The sequence below is a fragment of the Phasianus colchicus genome, chromosome 19 (genome assembly GCF_987193195.1).
Source record: "Phasianus colchicus chromosome 19, bPhaCol1.hap1.1, whole genome shotgun sequence".
In the NCBI taxonomy this organism is placed as follows: domain Eukaryota; kingdom Metazoa; phylum Chordata; class Aves; order Galliformes; family Phasianidae; genus Phasianus; species Phasianus colchicus.
The window spans coordinates 108,066-123,548 of NC_143454.1; the positions used below are offsets into that span (position 1 = coordinate 108,066).

At 56.5% G+C, this 15,483-nt stretch overlaps 1 protein-coding gene across 13 annotated transcripts; it reads right to left on the bottom strand.

Moving 5' to 3' along the window:
- Nucleotides 1-951: 951 nt before the first annotated feature.
- Nucleotides 952-13,554, bottom strand: LOC149915409 (uncharacterized). Of its 13 annotated transcripts, none has more exons than XM_090121110.1 (18): nucleotides 12,944-13,554; nucleotides 11,779-12,110; nucleotides 10,714-11,617; nucleotides 9,737-9,865; nucleotides 7,766-7,989; nucleotides 7,120-7,624; nucleotides 6,571-7,036; nucleotides 5,996-6,057; nucleotides 5,288-5,441; nucleotides 4,780-5,036; nucleotides 4,375-4,445; nucleotides 3,942-4,021; nucleotides 3,708-3,819; nucleotides 3,219-3,342; nucleotides 2,508-2,645; nucleotides 2,046-2,188; nucleotides 1,716-1,841; nucleotides 952-1,606 (listed from the first exon to the last, which is right to left on the bottom strand). In XM_090121110.1, exons 7-18 carry the CDS (start codon nucleotides 6,647-6,649, stop codon nucleotides 1,600-1,602), a joined length of 1,353 nt encoding a protein of 450 aa, XP_089977236.1. In that variant the 5' UTR covers nucleotides 6,650-7,036; nucleotides 7,120-7,624; nucleotides 7,766-7,989; nucleotides 9,737-9,865; nucleotides 10,714-11,617; nucleotides 11,779-12,110; nucleotides 12,944-13,554; the 3' UTR covers nucleotides 952-1,599. The 13 variants fall into 13 exon arrangements, with proteins under 13 accessions (XP_089977236.1, XP_089977234.1, XP_089977232.1 ...); XM_090121108.1 differs by having other exon boundaries at nucleotides 11,779-12,314; XM_090121106.1 differs by having other exon boundaries at nucleotides 11,779-12,476.
- Nucleotides 13,555-15,483: the final 1,929 nt, after the last annotated feature.

The following is a 15,483-nucleotide window of genomic DNA, read 5'->3' on the forward strand; positions in this document are numbered from 1 at the left end:
AACAACCCTCTGGCTTCCACCATCCAGCCAATTCTCTATCCACTCGAGAGGCTGCTCCTCAAATCCATCTCTCTCCAATTAGAGATAAGGATATGGGGCGGGACCATGTCAAAGGCATCACACAAGCCCAGGTGCATGACATCAGTTGCCCCTCCTTGGACCACCAGTGCCGGCACTCCCAATGTAGAAGGCCACCAGATGGCTCAGGCACGATCTGCCCTTGGTGAAGCTGTGCTGGCTGTCTTGGATCGCGTCCTCATCTCGCATGTGTCTGAGCATCTCTTCCAGGAGCATCCACTCCAAGATCTCCTTGCGCTCAGAGCTCTGCCTGGCAACCATCTGCCTTCCTTTCCCCTGTTCTGGATTTCCCTTCCAGCTGTGTTCCCCGTGAAAAGGCAAATGGTTTCTCACTGTACAGCTGTTCCAGTCAAGCTTAATGTGGCCTTCAGACTGCCAGCTCAAATCTTTGTCTCAGTGCTGTCAGACAGAGAATGTAAATGTTCCCCTTGTGGACGGCAGTGTTGGTTTGAAACTCCCTGCCTACAGTTACAAGCAAATCCACCTTTGCAGAGCTCCTGGCAATACAGTTCCCAGCTGCAGGCAGGAGTGCTCACAAGCCCTCTGGGGAAAGGAGAGGCCTTTCAGAAGCCCTCATGTTCCCTGTGCCCCTGCCTGCTCCTCGTCCCCACAGAGCTCCCCTGCGGTTCTCCCACGGAATTTCTGTTGCTGGGAGGGAGCTATGGGGATACGAGGGGACACATCAATTCTTCTGCACAGGAAGTGTGCACGGCCAGCAGAGATGGCTGCCGTCCTGGGAATCCGCTCTTGGAGAGCATGGGCCTACCGGGCCTTGGGAGCAGCTCTTGTTGCCACCCAAACTCCTCTCTCAAAGCACGGCTCCATCACATTAGTTGATGGCAACAGACACGACACCAGCAGACCGACTGGAAATAAGGCCAATTTATTTTTATTGGGAGTACTGCGTCCAGGGCTGGGGCCCCAGTACAAGAAAGACGCAGAGCTTTGGATCGAATCCAGAGGAGGGCCACTAAGATGATCAGAGGGCTGGAGCACCTCTCCTATTGAGAAAGGTGGAGGGAACTGGGCTTGCTTAGTTTGGTGAGGAGAAGGCTCCGGGGAGACCTCATTGTGGCCAATTCTTGAAGGGAGGATATAAAGTGGAGGGGGAACGGCCGTTGACGAGGCTGGATAGTGACAGGACAAGGGGGAATGGTTTTAAACTGTGGAAGGGGGGGCAGAATTTGGTTAGATGTTAGCAGTTCTTCCCGCGGAGGGTGGTGACGTGCTGGAACAGCTTGCCGAGAGGTGGGGGATGCCCCATCCCTGGAGGCGTTCTAGGCCAGGCTGGATATGGCTCTGGGCAGCCCGGTCTGGTGGTCGGCGACCCCGCACATAGCAGGTGGGTTGAAACTAGACGACCTTCAATGCCCTTTTCAACCTAGGCCATTCAATGAGTCTTTGATTCTATGATCTTCCATTCACAGGTGGAAATCTGGACAGCTTCCCAGCCCCCTTGCCGAGAGCTCCACCGCGGTCACCACCGTTGGCTGCACCTTCCCCTCTGGAGCGACGCGAGCATCAAGCACTGCAGAGGTGAAAAGAACAGCGCACGGAGCGTTACGGGCTGAGCGCAGGCAAGTAGTGCAGGCTGGGCTCCAGCCCGGCTCTCAGGATCTGCTGCCTGTGGAGCTCACCAGGGGAGCTGCCGCTTCAGCTCCAGCTTCTGCCGGTTTCTTTCCGCTGTGCTGGCAAAAGCCTCTTGCTGATGGAGGTGCGGCTCCAACCTTTGGAGCACCTGAGCCACTCGTGGGGAAAGGAGGCTGCAGCAGGAGGAGAAAGTCATCCCTTGGGCTCTGCTGAGCCCCCCTGCCTCTCCCCTCACCCAGCCCAGCATCCCCGTGCTGCCACGTGTCCCCACCCTTGCACCCCGCCAGAGTTTTTGGCCGGGCCGGGCCTGTCCCCGAGCTGCAGGGTCACAGCTGCCCGAGTGCCTCAGGCAGCCAGCAGAGCCCGCACACACTTACTCAGCATGCAGTGCCAGCTTGGTCGCTGTTCCCATTTTACTTCCCGGCAGAGGATCCACATCCTTCCTCCACCTCCTCTCCACTTGCTGTCCCCTGGGCTGGGCTGGAGGATGCGGAGCACGCATGCTCTGCCTGGCCATCAGCTGCCAAAGAGGAGACGCTGTCAGCAAAGTGGCTGGGAGCACGGGGCTGTTTCTCAGAAGCCCTCTGTCAAGGGCCCTGCAGCAGGCCCCGGCAAGCAGGAGACTTGGCCCTGCCAGCCCACGGCTGCCCGCCGCCCTTCCCTTCTCCCTGCAGGGCTCTCCCTGCGAGGTGCCAAGCTCTCCTCCCCAGGAGGAGCAGGCCAGCCCCTGCCATGCTGCACGGCGCCTGTCCCACTCCCCACCCCCTCAGTCCTGCTGAGCTCGCAGCCTGGCTCTGAGGATGGCGGCTGTTGCCAGCAGGCTCGATCCCTGACAGTACCTGGGGTGGACGCTGGTCCGCCCCTACGCTCCAGCCTTCCCACGCCGCCCTTTCTGCCCGTGCTTGCTCTACTTGCTGCTGGTGCATGGGCCACGTGCGGTCTACTTCTTTCCACAATGCAGACACTTCCCGGAGCTCCTGCAGAGACACAGCAGCATACAGGATCAGCCTCAGCCCCTGGGACTTTCCTTCAGCTCCACGCTCCTGCTCCTCGCCTCTGGCAGCCGGTCAGCACTGTTTTGTCCCTGAAGGACCAGGGGCCCTAAAGGCAGGACGGGATCCGCAACTTGTAGCAAACGTGGCTCAGAGGTCGTATTCCACTCTCATGGCCCCTGCTCAAAATCAGAGTGCTGTGGCAGGTGGCAGGCCAGGAGGCGAGAAAAGATAGGGAAGGTGTGCAGCACCCTCCATCTACTGAAGAGGAGCTGAAGGAGCGGGTAGAAATGTGAAATGATGGCACCCCAAGGGCTGTGCTCCAGGTCACTGCACACACAGAGGCTTTTGCTTCCCTCCCTGTGGAAGCACTCAAGGCCAGGCTGGGTCAGGCTTAGAGCAACCTGGTCTAGAGACAGGTGTCCCTGCCTACAGCAGGGGATTGGAACTAGGTGGTCTGAGTGGCCCCTTCCAACCCAAACTTCTCTATGATTCTACCATTCTGTCATTTGTGCAGTCTCAAGCAGCACAGTCCCCGTAGCAAGGCAGGGCCGGTACCTGCAGCACCCTCTTAGACTCCTCTGTGGCAGGGAGTGCAGTGCTGGTCTGGGCAGGAGTAGATGCTTCCTTCTGTCCCGCTGTCTTCGTCCCGCGGGAGCTGCCTGCACATGGCGGGAGCGCGCTGCAAACAGACACAAGAGGAGTCTGCAGGAGCCCAGGGCACCTCGGTCTCCCCCCGTGCTCCCACAGCCGTAAAGATGGGCTCCGGTGCAGTGCGGAGAGACCCCTGAAGGGAGAAGAGCTTCTGCCATCAATGGGGATCAGCATTCAGCTCCCCCAGGGATCGGGGGCCAGGGTGGAACATGAAGCTGGTGTGTCTGCCTTGAGCAATTGTGCCGCGTGCTTGCCATCCCTGGAGAGAACGGCTCCCACTGGGACACGTGTGTCAGGAGCCTTTCTGGGTGCTGAGAGCTGGCAGCTCCAAAGGGGAGGCTACTCCTACACGAGCACACGCATCTCCTTCTTCTTTTCACCCAAGGCTCTCACCTGGCAGAAGGCTCCTTCACCACGTCTTGCTGCCTTGAGCTTGGCTTGCGCTGCAGCAGCATGGAGGGGGGAAGTGTCTTCCGCCTCTGCAGCAGCCTGCCGGCAGAGCCCCCTGGAACCAAGACAGAAAGAAGTTCTTCAGAGCAGCCCCACGGACACAGCACGTGAACCTGGATCCGGTCACCCGGCACGGGACAGGGCCCACCTCCCTACAGCTGGGACCCGTTCCCTCACCTCTACTCATCTTCCGCTCTACTGCAGCTTTCTTTTCCGCGGCAACCTCTGCTCTGCTCTTTTCCACAGTGAGCTGAAACCTGGAAACAAAGAGTGACAACCCTTGAAGAAGGATGACTTCCTACCCCACACAGTTGGTTGGCAGTATTTATCTATGTGCTATGCAAAGCGTGGCATCCTTTTCCTTCCTGGCCACGCCAAACCAGCACACGTAGCCCAAATTCCTCTGCACGTGCAGTCCATTCTCTCTGATGAGAATCGGGACAGCTTGGGCACCAGTAACACAACCATGATTCCCAGGAGCCAGACTTTCCAGGATTTCTACCCGACTGGATGCCGAGCACGGAGACCCAGCAGGGCACGTCTCAGAGGAGGAGGTGGGAAATAAGCCTGTCTCCTGGCCAGCTAAGTGCTGCAGAGGAAATGCGCTCACCTCGGGAACACCCGGATCCCATGGGCGGTGGTCTCTGGCCCGAAGTCAGCAGAATCTTCTGTCCAAAATCTCTGCAAAGGGACACAGACCTGCTGGAGGCTTGCCAAGGCCATTTTTTCATGGCTCTTCTTGACAGGAAGCAAGCCTGGCTCCCATGCCAAGAGAAAGCTGCTCTCCACCAAAGCCTCTTCCGTGAACATCAGAGCTTTGTTCTGCTCTGAAGGAGCAGGATGGCCAAATAGAGAGGCTGTGCAAGAGCACTGCCAGGCTTTCTGCAGGGGCAGAGATCCAGGAAATCTCTTTGCCAGTGGAGAAAGCCGTGGGGACAAGCATTGGACTGGCCTGCCACATCCAGGCTGGCCAGCAGTGATCTGATGGCGCACCCTCAAAACCTCCTCAACTTACAGTGCGGAACAGAGAAAGGACGGTGGCATTGCTTTCCAGCGTTGCAATGCAGCTGCAGAAGAACCTCATGAGGAGGAAGTCGTCTTGGCACGTCATAACGCCAATGTTCTTAAAGACAAATGAGACGGGCTCCCTGTTCCTCAGGAGGTGACAGTATAAGAGCACGCTCTCTCGCACGCAGCGCAGCACCACGTTCAGCGGGACGCCGGAGGCTCGCGAGAGCTGCCGGTAGTTGAGCGACTCAATCTTGACATCGTCTGCAAGGAGAAGGCACAGCCTCACTGCCACAGCAAGCCACATTCCCATGCAACATGATCGTGACCAAATCCCATAGAAAAGGTCTTTCGGAGAAACAGCTCTTGAGCTGTGGTTCCTTCGGGACGAACTCACGCTGTACCCCGAGCTTTGCAGACAATTCTCTGCTGCTCCCGGCCATTTCCAGAGAGCAGGGATAACACACCCAGCCAGACGTGGGACAGGAAGGGGAAGGTGGCTGCTGCCTTCTCACCAGGGATGATGTCGTTGGGAGACTGGAGGTCCTGCAGCCACAGCACCCCGATGTCCAGCTGGAAGACAGGCCTTAGCACCGAAACTGCCTCTTCTTTGCTGTGGAATTGCTCTCGGACCCCAGCAAAGACCCCAAGCCCCGGAACCAGGACTCCCTGCACGGGGAAAAGACAGAAAGGCTGACGAGTGTGTACTTTAGGGGCGGCAAAAGCCACAAACATCAAGAGCATGGGGTCACTGCTCTCCGCCCTCCCCACTCCTGATGGACAGCAGGGTGAGATGGGGCTCTCCGGAAAGCTTTGGAAAAATCTGTGATCCCTGCAAGACAGTCACCTTCGCATAGTATTTCCCAACATCCTTTGGCTAGAGAAGAGCCCGGGCATTTACAGCACAGGGCTTAAGCCTGGGACTTATTCCCAAGGACATCCTTGGCATAGGGCCAGAAAAAATCCCCCACCCATTTCTCCCTTGGCTCTCCCCGTTCTGATCACAGGGCAGAGCAAAGCCCCTGCGTGTGCCAAACGTTTGCTCAGGGCAGCTCTGGCCTTGGGTTTCCCTCCCAGTTGGCCAACAGGCTGCTCTGGGCACCCGGCTTGGGCTCAGAGTGCTGCTCAGTGTGGTGCTCAGGGAGGGACTGCTCTGTGAGGCCCACACTCTTGGCGGGACTGAACCTCTCTCCAGGGCAAGGGCCACCAGCATACCAGCCCACCTTGTCCAGCTTCATCTGTTCCAGGATGTAATCAGACACGGCATCCCAGACCGCCACAATCTCTGCAAAGGAAAGAAAAGACATGTCATGCTCCAGGACAGCCTCTTCACAACTGCTTGGCAAGCTCCTCACACAGACAGTGATCGATACAGGCACACGCACACACCCCAGAAAAGCACCGCCATGGCTAGCGGAGCTGGGCTTTGCTCTGATTTCAGCCTTATTCAGGGCCCCGAGGGGAAACGGGGACATAGGAAGCCTGTGGGACACAGGATGCCTTTCCTCCCAGAGCAGGAACCTACGGAAACACCTGTAGGTGTGTTCTCCCAGGGAAACCTGGTCTTGGACTGCCCTATCACAGGGGACTGAGCATGCCTAAAGGAACCTGGGGGCTCTGGGCAGCTCTACTATTGGGACCTGGCTGCCACGTGGTCCCCAGAAGAGCTGGACCCTTGGGCAGGGCTCTTGCAGCAGCCCCCAGCCATGCCCAGCCAAGCACAGAGAGCAGGAGCTGAGGCTTTGGACAGCTAACAGCCCCGTGCGATGCCTTGGGAAGGGAGTCCGGAAAGCCTTACCTTTGGTAGAGAGTTCCAGCAGCGTTGGGAACGTGTAGACCAGCTCCGAGCTGAGGCTCACAGTCCAACAGCCTTCCATGTCGCTGGCCGACAGCCCTCAGCTCAGAACTAAGGATGCCCTCCACAAACAAGGCTCCTCAACCAACCAACAATTCTCCGCAAAGTGCCCCTGCTCCTCCACGTGTCAACAAAGGTCACCCAGTGCAGCCTTGCTGCCCCTGAGCCGACTCCTGACCGCAGAAGGACAGAGCCCCTGAGCAGTGCTGCAGCAGCGCCCAGGCCTTGCAGGGAAGTGCTGGCACTGATGCTGCCCTGTGGAAGATCTCCTTGTGATGCAGCGCATCGCACTGTGACATCAGCCCGGGTCACCTGGAGCTCTGTTGGGTCACTGGCATGGAGAGGAGATCTCCTCTTCCAGGAGGAGTTCCAGTTAACTTACTGAATTCTGTTATGAAAGAACGCAAGCCTAACTTTAATGGCTTAGTAAGAGAAGTTGTTTCACGTCTGCTTAATAAACAAAAACCTGTGCGTTCACAGGCACACACACACCTCACGAGGTTGAAATATCATTATTGACAGTCACCGTGGTTTACTCGGCAAATGGCACGAGAACTTGCCACGTGTCATACAGGCTGAAGCTGGTGAGCTGCTGGCGACGCACAACGATGATGACACTGCATCACGGCTGTGCCACGCTGATGTCACATGTGGTCTCCTCTGGTGGTGGCACAGAGTTCACCACCGTGTGTGTCCCCGTCCTCGTGGCAGGCAATGATGGGCACCAGAGGGCTCCAGTGTCACTGAGTCCGGCTGTAGGCAGGCCTGGAGGGGTGACAAAGGACAGCAAGAGGCTCAGAGACAGCACGGTGACAACGCGGGGCCACCAGTGCCTACCTCTGTGTGGTGATCACAGCACAGGGAATAATGTCATCCAAGGGATGGTGACACACGAGTGATGGCGACACCGGATGACGGTAACAACAGTGACAGCCAGGGATGGGGACACTGCATCACGGCTGTTCCACATCGAGGTCACCCTGTGTCACGGTGTTACCTGAAGACAGTGACACTCAATGACACCCAATGGCATCCAGTGAAGGTGATACCCAACGATGGTGACACCACCAACCCCATGTCACACCCCACGTGTCCCCCAACTGTCCCCAGCCCCCCTCCCTGTACCCCTCCTCATCACCTCTTCAATGAGGATGGCACCGCGCTGCAGTTGTGCCACCATGGCAGGGGGGACAGCTTGGGACAGTCATGGACAGCCAGGGTGACAGCGACACCAGGCTCCAGGAGCTGTAGGACGCTGATGGGGCTCTCGAGGTAGACGGGTTGGTACGGCCCCAGATTCCATGGTTACAGTGACAGTGTGGACTTCGGGACAGGCGGTTGTCCCGGTGCTGGCATCCGGTGCTGGGACCGGGGGGGGGGGGGGGGGGCAGACAGGTGGACCCTGGGGGTCAAAACGGGGGAGGCACAGAGGGGAGGGGTGGGCACCTTCGGCCCAGGGAGCCGAGCGCGTTCCACCGCCGCCTCCTCCTCTCCCTCCCTCCCTCCGCCGCTCGGGCGCGTAGCGCTTCCCCACGCCGCTCTTCCTTCCCTCCACCCCCTGCCGCTCCTCCCTTTTCTCCCCCCGGCCCCCTCCGGGCCCCGTCCTCCCTCCCCACCGGCTCCGCTCCCTCCCCCGGCTCCCGGGGGTCTAGCCGAGCTGCCCTCCCCCTTCACCGCCCCTACCCGGCACCGCGCCCCTTTCCCCGGGCCGTGCCGGGGATTACGCGCAAATCGCCTCGGCCTTAACCCTGTTTGCGGCCGCTCGGGCTGTCGGGGAGCTCCCGGGGTGTGCGGACGGCCCTTCTCCGTTGCCCCGGACCGGACCGGACCGGACCGGCGACCCCCGGCCCTCATCGAGCGACCTTCGAGCTCGGCGCCCCCTAGACTCGCAAGAGGGGCCCGAGGGGGTGAGAGCATAAAGGGCAGCCCTACTGAGCAGCCCCTTGCCCCCGCTGGGGGATCTGGGCTCAGCAGCTGGTCCCGCGTATAGGGCGAGCACTGCGATGTAGTCCTTCGAGGCATGGGTCGGGACGCGATCCGAGGCTGGGACGTGGGCTGGGACATGGGCCCTGCGTTAAATGCAGAGCAGAGATGGACACCGTGTGCATCCGTTCATGGGGGCACCACGCCTTAAGGAGCAGCACATTTCTCTGCCCTCCACCAAGCCTTTTATTGACACACTGAGTGTTTACTTGGAGGCTTCTCAGTTTACGAGTTACCAGCATACCCTTGAACCAGCATACCAGCCAACGTCTCATGGCTCTTCAAGTGGAGCTCATGTCTCCTACAAACTCAACCCTTTCACTGATTGTTTTTTTCCTCTTGCTGTACAACAGCAGGGTATGTGAAAGAGCAGAATTTCAGAGGAGATAGGAAACAAAGCTCCATCACCACGTGAAGCCACGCTGTTCTTTTCTCCAGCATTGCTGTGTTGCTTTCGTTCCAGCCTGCCCTTTTGAGTTCACAGCTGCCAGGTTTGATCACAGAAAGTAATCACTGGGTTGTCTACTTGGTAAGTGCAAACATCAGGAAAGCAGTTGGAATTCACAAGAATAGAAGAAAGGAAATTGCATTGCTAATATTTAAAGATATAGTCATTTTCTTTGTGGTTTTAGGCTTTCATACAGAGCATTGGGATACTGCAAACTGAGGGTAGTTTGCAAAAAGTAGCAATTTTTGCCTCTCCTGCCCTCCCTCTCAGTAAAAAGGTGAAGTACCTTCTGTATTTTATTAAGCCTACTAAGTTAAAGTGGTGCACCACTAACTCAAGCCCAAAGAAGTGCTGCAGTGGTATAGCTCATCGGGAGACTGAAACTGCTGCAGCTCTTCCAGCAATAGAAAAAAGAACTATTTTTGTTGACCGGGAGTTTATGAGTGGTCTGTTGTTGAATTGCTTTTGTTGAAGGGTTGTAACCTCAGAAGGGAGCAAGCCAGATGACTGACAGCAGGTTACTTTTTTGATGATGGTGAGAAATTGCATGTGGTTGTCCGAGGATGTTTGGTCTCCCTCCCTTTACCCCCAGGTGAAAGATACTGCTAAGGAATACCATCCTACAAAAGCCTGTAGACTAAGAATTGGTGTCAGAGTCATGTTAGCTCCCCTACTTACCACGTGATGCACTGGATAATCACACGACTGCTGTTCTGTATCCTCTGACATCATCCAGCCTCTGTAGCCATGGCCATGCTTTGTGGCAGAAGTGGTCTGGTATTAAATATTTGTCATCCTTGCACCCTGCTGAACCACAAAAGACAGAAACAAGAAACAAGACTCTTATTTAAGCTACTTCTTCAGCTCCAGCCCTGTACATATTCTACTACCTTAAAGTTCAAACCGGTTCTTGGTGTCCCTTTTGCCCCATTTTTTATTTCATATGCCCTAAATCTTACAGCTGTGACTAGATAGATAGACAATTTTGTTCACCTCATTTCATCCCCTGGAGTTCAAAACTTAGTTTCCATTAGTGGAAAGCTAGTATAGGCCCCTGAAGACTACAACAACCTACTTAAGCTTAAGGTATGTTTCAAGGTCGTGTTGGATAAGGAGGAAAGAAATCAGCTCCTACTAGCTAATGAAAACTGGAATGTCATTTCAGATCAGGCCTGCCAGTTTGGGCTCCAAGATGCCAAATTTGTTTTTTCACTTCTTTTTGTTCAGGGGATAGATTCAAACCTGCTGACAAGCCTGCCCTTAGTGATTTCCCCTCATGTGAGCTTTGCTCACCCTATCTGAGAGCCCCATTTTACAGAGACCAAGGTCTGTGCACTGCTTGACAGAACTAACTGAAAATCACAGGCCAAGTACTCCTCTAAAAACATGTAATTCTGTCAAAGCAGACATGGAATTTGAGGACAGGTGTCAAAACCACAGGATTATTTATTTATTTGTTTGTTTATTTTTAGGGGCATGCTGCTGTGTTTGCAGAGGGGCAAGAGAACTGAAGGCAAGGGAACTTAAGTTGAGGAGGTGCTGCCCACTAAAATAAACCATGGCACCTGTCCCCTGAAGGAAGGGGGTGGTGGTCTGGGAGGAAACCTTCCAGAGGTCTACGGTTGAACCAGATGATATTCATGGCCTTTTCCTACCTTAACGATTCTGTGAGTCCAGAATTCAGAGAGCAATCTTCACAGCTGGCCTGGGAGCAGGAAGTGAGCATATAGCTGGTCTGCCAAACTGCATCAAAACATCTCCATGAGGGGAGATGGAGTTTGTTTCATTTCATCCTGGTTTTTTGACTTCGTTCCAAGTTGTGTTTTTGTGTGTTGTTTTTATTTTCTTTTCCTTCAAGTTTTTCCACTTAGTCTAGACGTTTGGGTTTGAATTTCTCAGTAGTCCGCTGTATACGCTGCGTTCAAAGATGTCTCATATCCTTCTGTCTCTTCTGTTCCCTGCCCTTAATGACTCAGTGAGAACTGGATCAACAGAGTGAATGCTTCATTATTGACTTTTTTTTTTTTTTTTTAAACATGAAACGCATTGAAAATAGTAACACATGCCTGCCTTCTCTAAGCAAAATATTTTGGCTGTGTTGGACACGCTGAAACATACAGATTTTGAATTCAATGCAAATGTTTTGTTTAGACATTGACAACAAAACCCCCATCTCTTGAAGTACTTCCATTCTTCATGGAAAACAAACAAACAAACAAAACAACAAAAAAGCCTTTCCATTGAAGAACTTGCCATTTTCTTTCCCTAAATTGAGGCAGGAAGACCTTAAAACAATGATTTTTCTTCATATTTTTTTTTCCAGCATTGCCTTCAGCATGTACCATATAAAGAATATATGCTAATGTTCATCAACTGATGCTAGCATCAAATTTCCTTCTTTTCTTGGCACATAATACGCACGCCTACTTTGAGTAAATTCTTCAAGGAAATGTTGCTCATTCTCCTCATAGTAGATATGCCAGTTGGATTCTTTTCTGTTAAGTAATTTTGGATGACATCCAAAGGTAAGGTTTGATCAATGGGGTAACTGGGTAGTTCCTGCCAGACAGATAGGTGGTAACAACCCACAGGAAATGGATTACAAGCAGAGAAAAAAGCACTTAGTTTTCAACCCTTCAGAGAGAGCCAAAGTAACACAATGGGTTAAGGAACACATTTAAAACTAACGGTATGTTTTATTATTGGCCAAATCCTGATACCTGTCTTGAAGCCCGCTCCTTTCTCTTTGTGAGGGCATTCAGACAAAATGCTGTAGAAGTTCTGGATTTCTCCCACTTCACAGTGTCTGTTGCTTGGGAATATTTCGTGCAAGGAACCTGAAAAAATGCTTTCGCCCACACTTTCTTCACAGGCTTTTTCCACCTTGTGCTTTTTCTTGTCGTTATTATTCCTCTTGTTACTGTAATTGCTGCTTCTGTATGTATCTGTACAAGACAGGATGCTCTTAAACAGTTCCCCACTGTTTTCAGTGTCACAAGGTGGAAGTTATTAATGCAGCTGGCAGGAATGTGTCTGTTGCCTTAGGGAAGGGCTGCAGGAAGCAAGAAATTGCAGTGAGAAGAAAGCCCTGCCCTCAGAAAAGAATTTTAGTGAAGGACCAGCAGAGGTATGGAGGGACAACCCACCTGCCACTTCATTGCCTTCTTCTTGTTTTACTTCCCCTTCTCAGTATTTTTTCTCAGATGTTAGCATCTCCTACTTTCTCTGTTGTTCTACTGACTTGATTCGGAGATATCTAGCAGGAGGTTGATGTGTTTCTCATTCAGTATTGTCAGGGCATTAGGAAAAGTATTAACAGCAGGTTGTGTGTTTATGGCCTCAAGTTGTGCCAGGAAGATTCAGATTGGACATTAGGAAAAATTTCTTCTTCAAAGGTGTGGTTAGATGCTGAAATGGGCTGCCCAAAGAGATGGTGGAGTCACCTTCCCAGGAGGTGTTCAGAAAACATTTAGATGTCGTACTGAGGGACATGGTTTAGTGGGGAAATATTGGTGGTAGGTGGATGGTTGGACTGGATGATCTTGAAGGTCTTTTCCAACCTTGGTGATTTGATGATTTGATGATGATGAAGAGGACTACAGTGATCAGAATGGGGGAACTGGAAGGGGGAAAAAGGGGAGGGGAGGCGCAACCCCGGGGGTCACACAGAGCGACGGGGGAGGTTGTGGGCGACCAGTGGCGGGGGGAGGGGAGGAGGGCAGTGAAATACACGGGGCGGGGGAGGCGGGGAGACACAGGGCAGCTGCCCCCGCCGAGCGGAAGCCCCGAGCGCCACAGAGACCCCGCGGGGCCAACGCAGAGCGGCACGTGGCCCCCAGCCCCCTTAACCCCGGCCCCGCCCCGGTGCCCCCCCCGAACACCCACCTGTAGAAGCTGAGGCGGCGCTCGGAGCCCCGGGGTGCGCCGCCCCACTTCCGCACGGCCGCCTCCTCCTCGGGTCGCGGGGCTGGTGACGTCACCCAGCGGGGACGGCGCGGCGCACGCGCTGAGGCGCTGTCGCCACGGGGACGCCATCACGCATGCGCTGTCGCCGGGGGGGCGGCTTTACGCGCTGCAATGAGGGAGGGCGCGCCGTCTCCACGGCATCAGATGGAAAACGGCGCTTGGAGACTGCAGCTGCGGGGCAGCAGCTCAGCACAGCGCTGCCGATGACTGGAGCCGAGCGAGAAGCGGACTCCGCTGGGCCGGACTCCGTGCCGGGCTCGAACGCGCCTCGATCCGCGCGATCGCTCCCTCTCTTCCGGGGCTGCCCGGCTCAGCCAGGAGCCGCTCCCGGACACCGGGCGGGTCCCGCCTCTCGCGGTCAGCCGCCGCTTCTCGCAGCCCGGCAGCGCCTCGCCGCAACGACGGAGGACGGCTCGGTTCCCCCTCCGAGGACAGCCGGATTCTGACGGGGGACGGACGGGGCCGGCGGCGGTGCCCCCGCGCCGCCTTCCCCCGACCGCGCGGCGTCCCCGAGGGCGGCGGCGGGGCAGCGGAGCGGCGGAGCTCCGCTTTCCCCGCACGGAGCCCCGCGGCTCCTCCATCCCGCCGGCGCCATCGGCATCACCATGGCGGCGGCCCCGCGTCCGCAGCCGCCATTGGCGGAGAGCCCGCGCTCGGCCCCGCCTCCTCCGCTCTGCCATTGGTCGGTGCGCCGAACGGGGCGGGCGCTCCGCGCGGGGTCCTTTCCGTCCGCGGGCGCGCCGTCATTGCGACATCACCGCGCGCGTCCCCGTGGCCCCAGCCCGGCTGCCCTCGCGATGCCTGCCGTCGTGCGCCCGCTCCGCTTCCGGGGCCTCGGCTGCGGCTGCGGGAGGAGGGCGGGGACGTGGGGGACCTCAGCGAGGCCGGGCCCGCCCCGCCCCGCTCCGCCCCGCCCCGCTCCGTGCGGGCCTTGCTGGAGAGCGGCGAGCGCGGGCTGGCGGCCGCCGGCAGGTGGGGGAGCGGGGCGTCCGGGCGGGCGGCGCGGCCCGGCGGTGGCGTGGGGAACCCGCTGGAGACGAGCGGCTCCGGGGCACCTTGGCGTCCCGCTGCAGGCGGCGGTCGCGGTGCCGGCCCGAGGCCGGCGCTGTGCGGGGCGGGGCTGAGCGCGGGGCGATCAGCGGCTGCTGCTGCTGCTGATGCTCGGCCGGCTTCTCGGCCGCCTGCGCAGGGCGCTGCTGGCTCGCGTTCAGCCGAGCGTCGGCCCGCAGCTCCGGATCCTTTTCCTCCACGCGGCCTTCCGGCCGCTCTGCCCCAAGCCCGCAGCGATGCCTGGGGTCGTTGTGACCAACGTGCGGGACCCGGCGTGTGGTGGTGTTGAACCTCGTGCCGTTGGCATCAGCCGTCGATCGGCCTGACCGGAGCCCTCTGCAGGGTCTTTGGAATCCTTAGGCAGATTATAGGCGGATGGCGTAGCTGAGGGGCGATGGGAGACAGGGAGGGGAGCATCCTGCCGTGCCACCGGCAGCCCGGGGACCACGTGCTGTGGGTGCCGGCACGAAGCTCCTCCATCCGTCAGCACGGGAGCTGCGGTTCTGGCTGCAGCGGCAGGAACTCAGCGCAGCCCTGCAGAGAGCGGTCCGGCAGCACGAGAAGAAGATGACGGCCGTGGAGTGCGAGAGCCTCAGCAGCGTCTGCAGCCCGCGAGGAGCTGAGCGGGGCTGGGGAGAGGAAGCTGTGGGAGTCCTGGGGAGGGACTCCCAGAATAGCAGCGTGAGTGGCAGGATCAGCTGCTTCCTCCTGACACCGTTTCCTTTGAGAAGCCAGTGCAGAAGCCAGTCCGCATTGTCACATCTGTGGGGTTGCACAGAACGCACAGGCATGGGGTAAGTTTAGGTGGGATATCAGGACAAACTTCTATACAGTAAGGGTTGTTGAGCACTGGAATGGGCTCCCTGGGGAGGTGGTTGAGTCACCATCCCCAAACATGTTTAAAAACTGTTTGGATGTGGTGCTCCAGGACATGATTTAGAGGAGGGTTGTTAGAGTTGGGGTACTTTGCTCAGGTCATGGTTGGACTCGATGCTCTTGAAGGTCTTTTCCAACGTGAGCGATTCTGTGATTCTGCAGGGACACAGTGTGTTGGACTGCTGTTTGTTGCAGAGCACCAGCACAGGGCAGGACTGGGGACTGGGAAGATCACAGAAGATCACAGAAACACCAAGGTTAGAGAAGACCTGTAAGATCATCCAGTCCAACCGTCCACCTATTACCAATAGTTCTCACTAAACCATATCCCTCAACACGAAATCCAAACGTTCCTTGAACACCTCCAGGGTCGGTGACTCCACCACCTCCGTGGGCAGCCCATTCCACTGCCTGACCACTCTTTGAGAGAAGTAGTATTTCCTAACATCCAGCGTAAATCTCCCCTGGTGCAGCTTGAAGCCATTCCCTCTAGTTCTGTCACCAGTTACATGAGAGGAGAGGCCAACACCCAG

Coding starts and splice junctions, on each gene's coding strand:
- LOC149915409 (XM_090121102.1), bottom strand. CDS start 6,247: ATGTCCCCGTTTCCCCTCGGGGCCCTGAATAAGGCTGAAATCAGAGCA. Junction 5,442..5,995: donor AACAGATGAAGCTGGACAAG/GTGGGCTGGTAT, acceptor TTCCCCGTGCAG/GGAGTCCTGGTTCCGGGGCT. Junction 3,343..3,707: donor GTGAAGGAGCCTTCTGCCAG/GTGAGAGCCTTG, acceptor GTCTGTTTGCAG/CGCGCTCCCGCCATGTGCAG.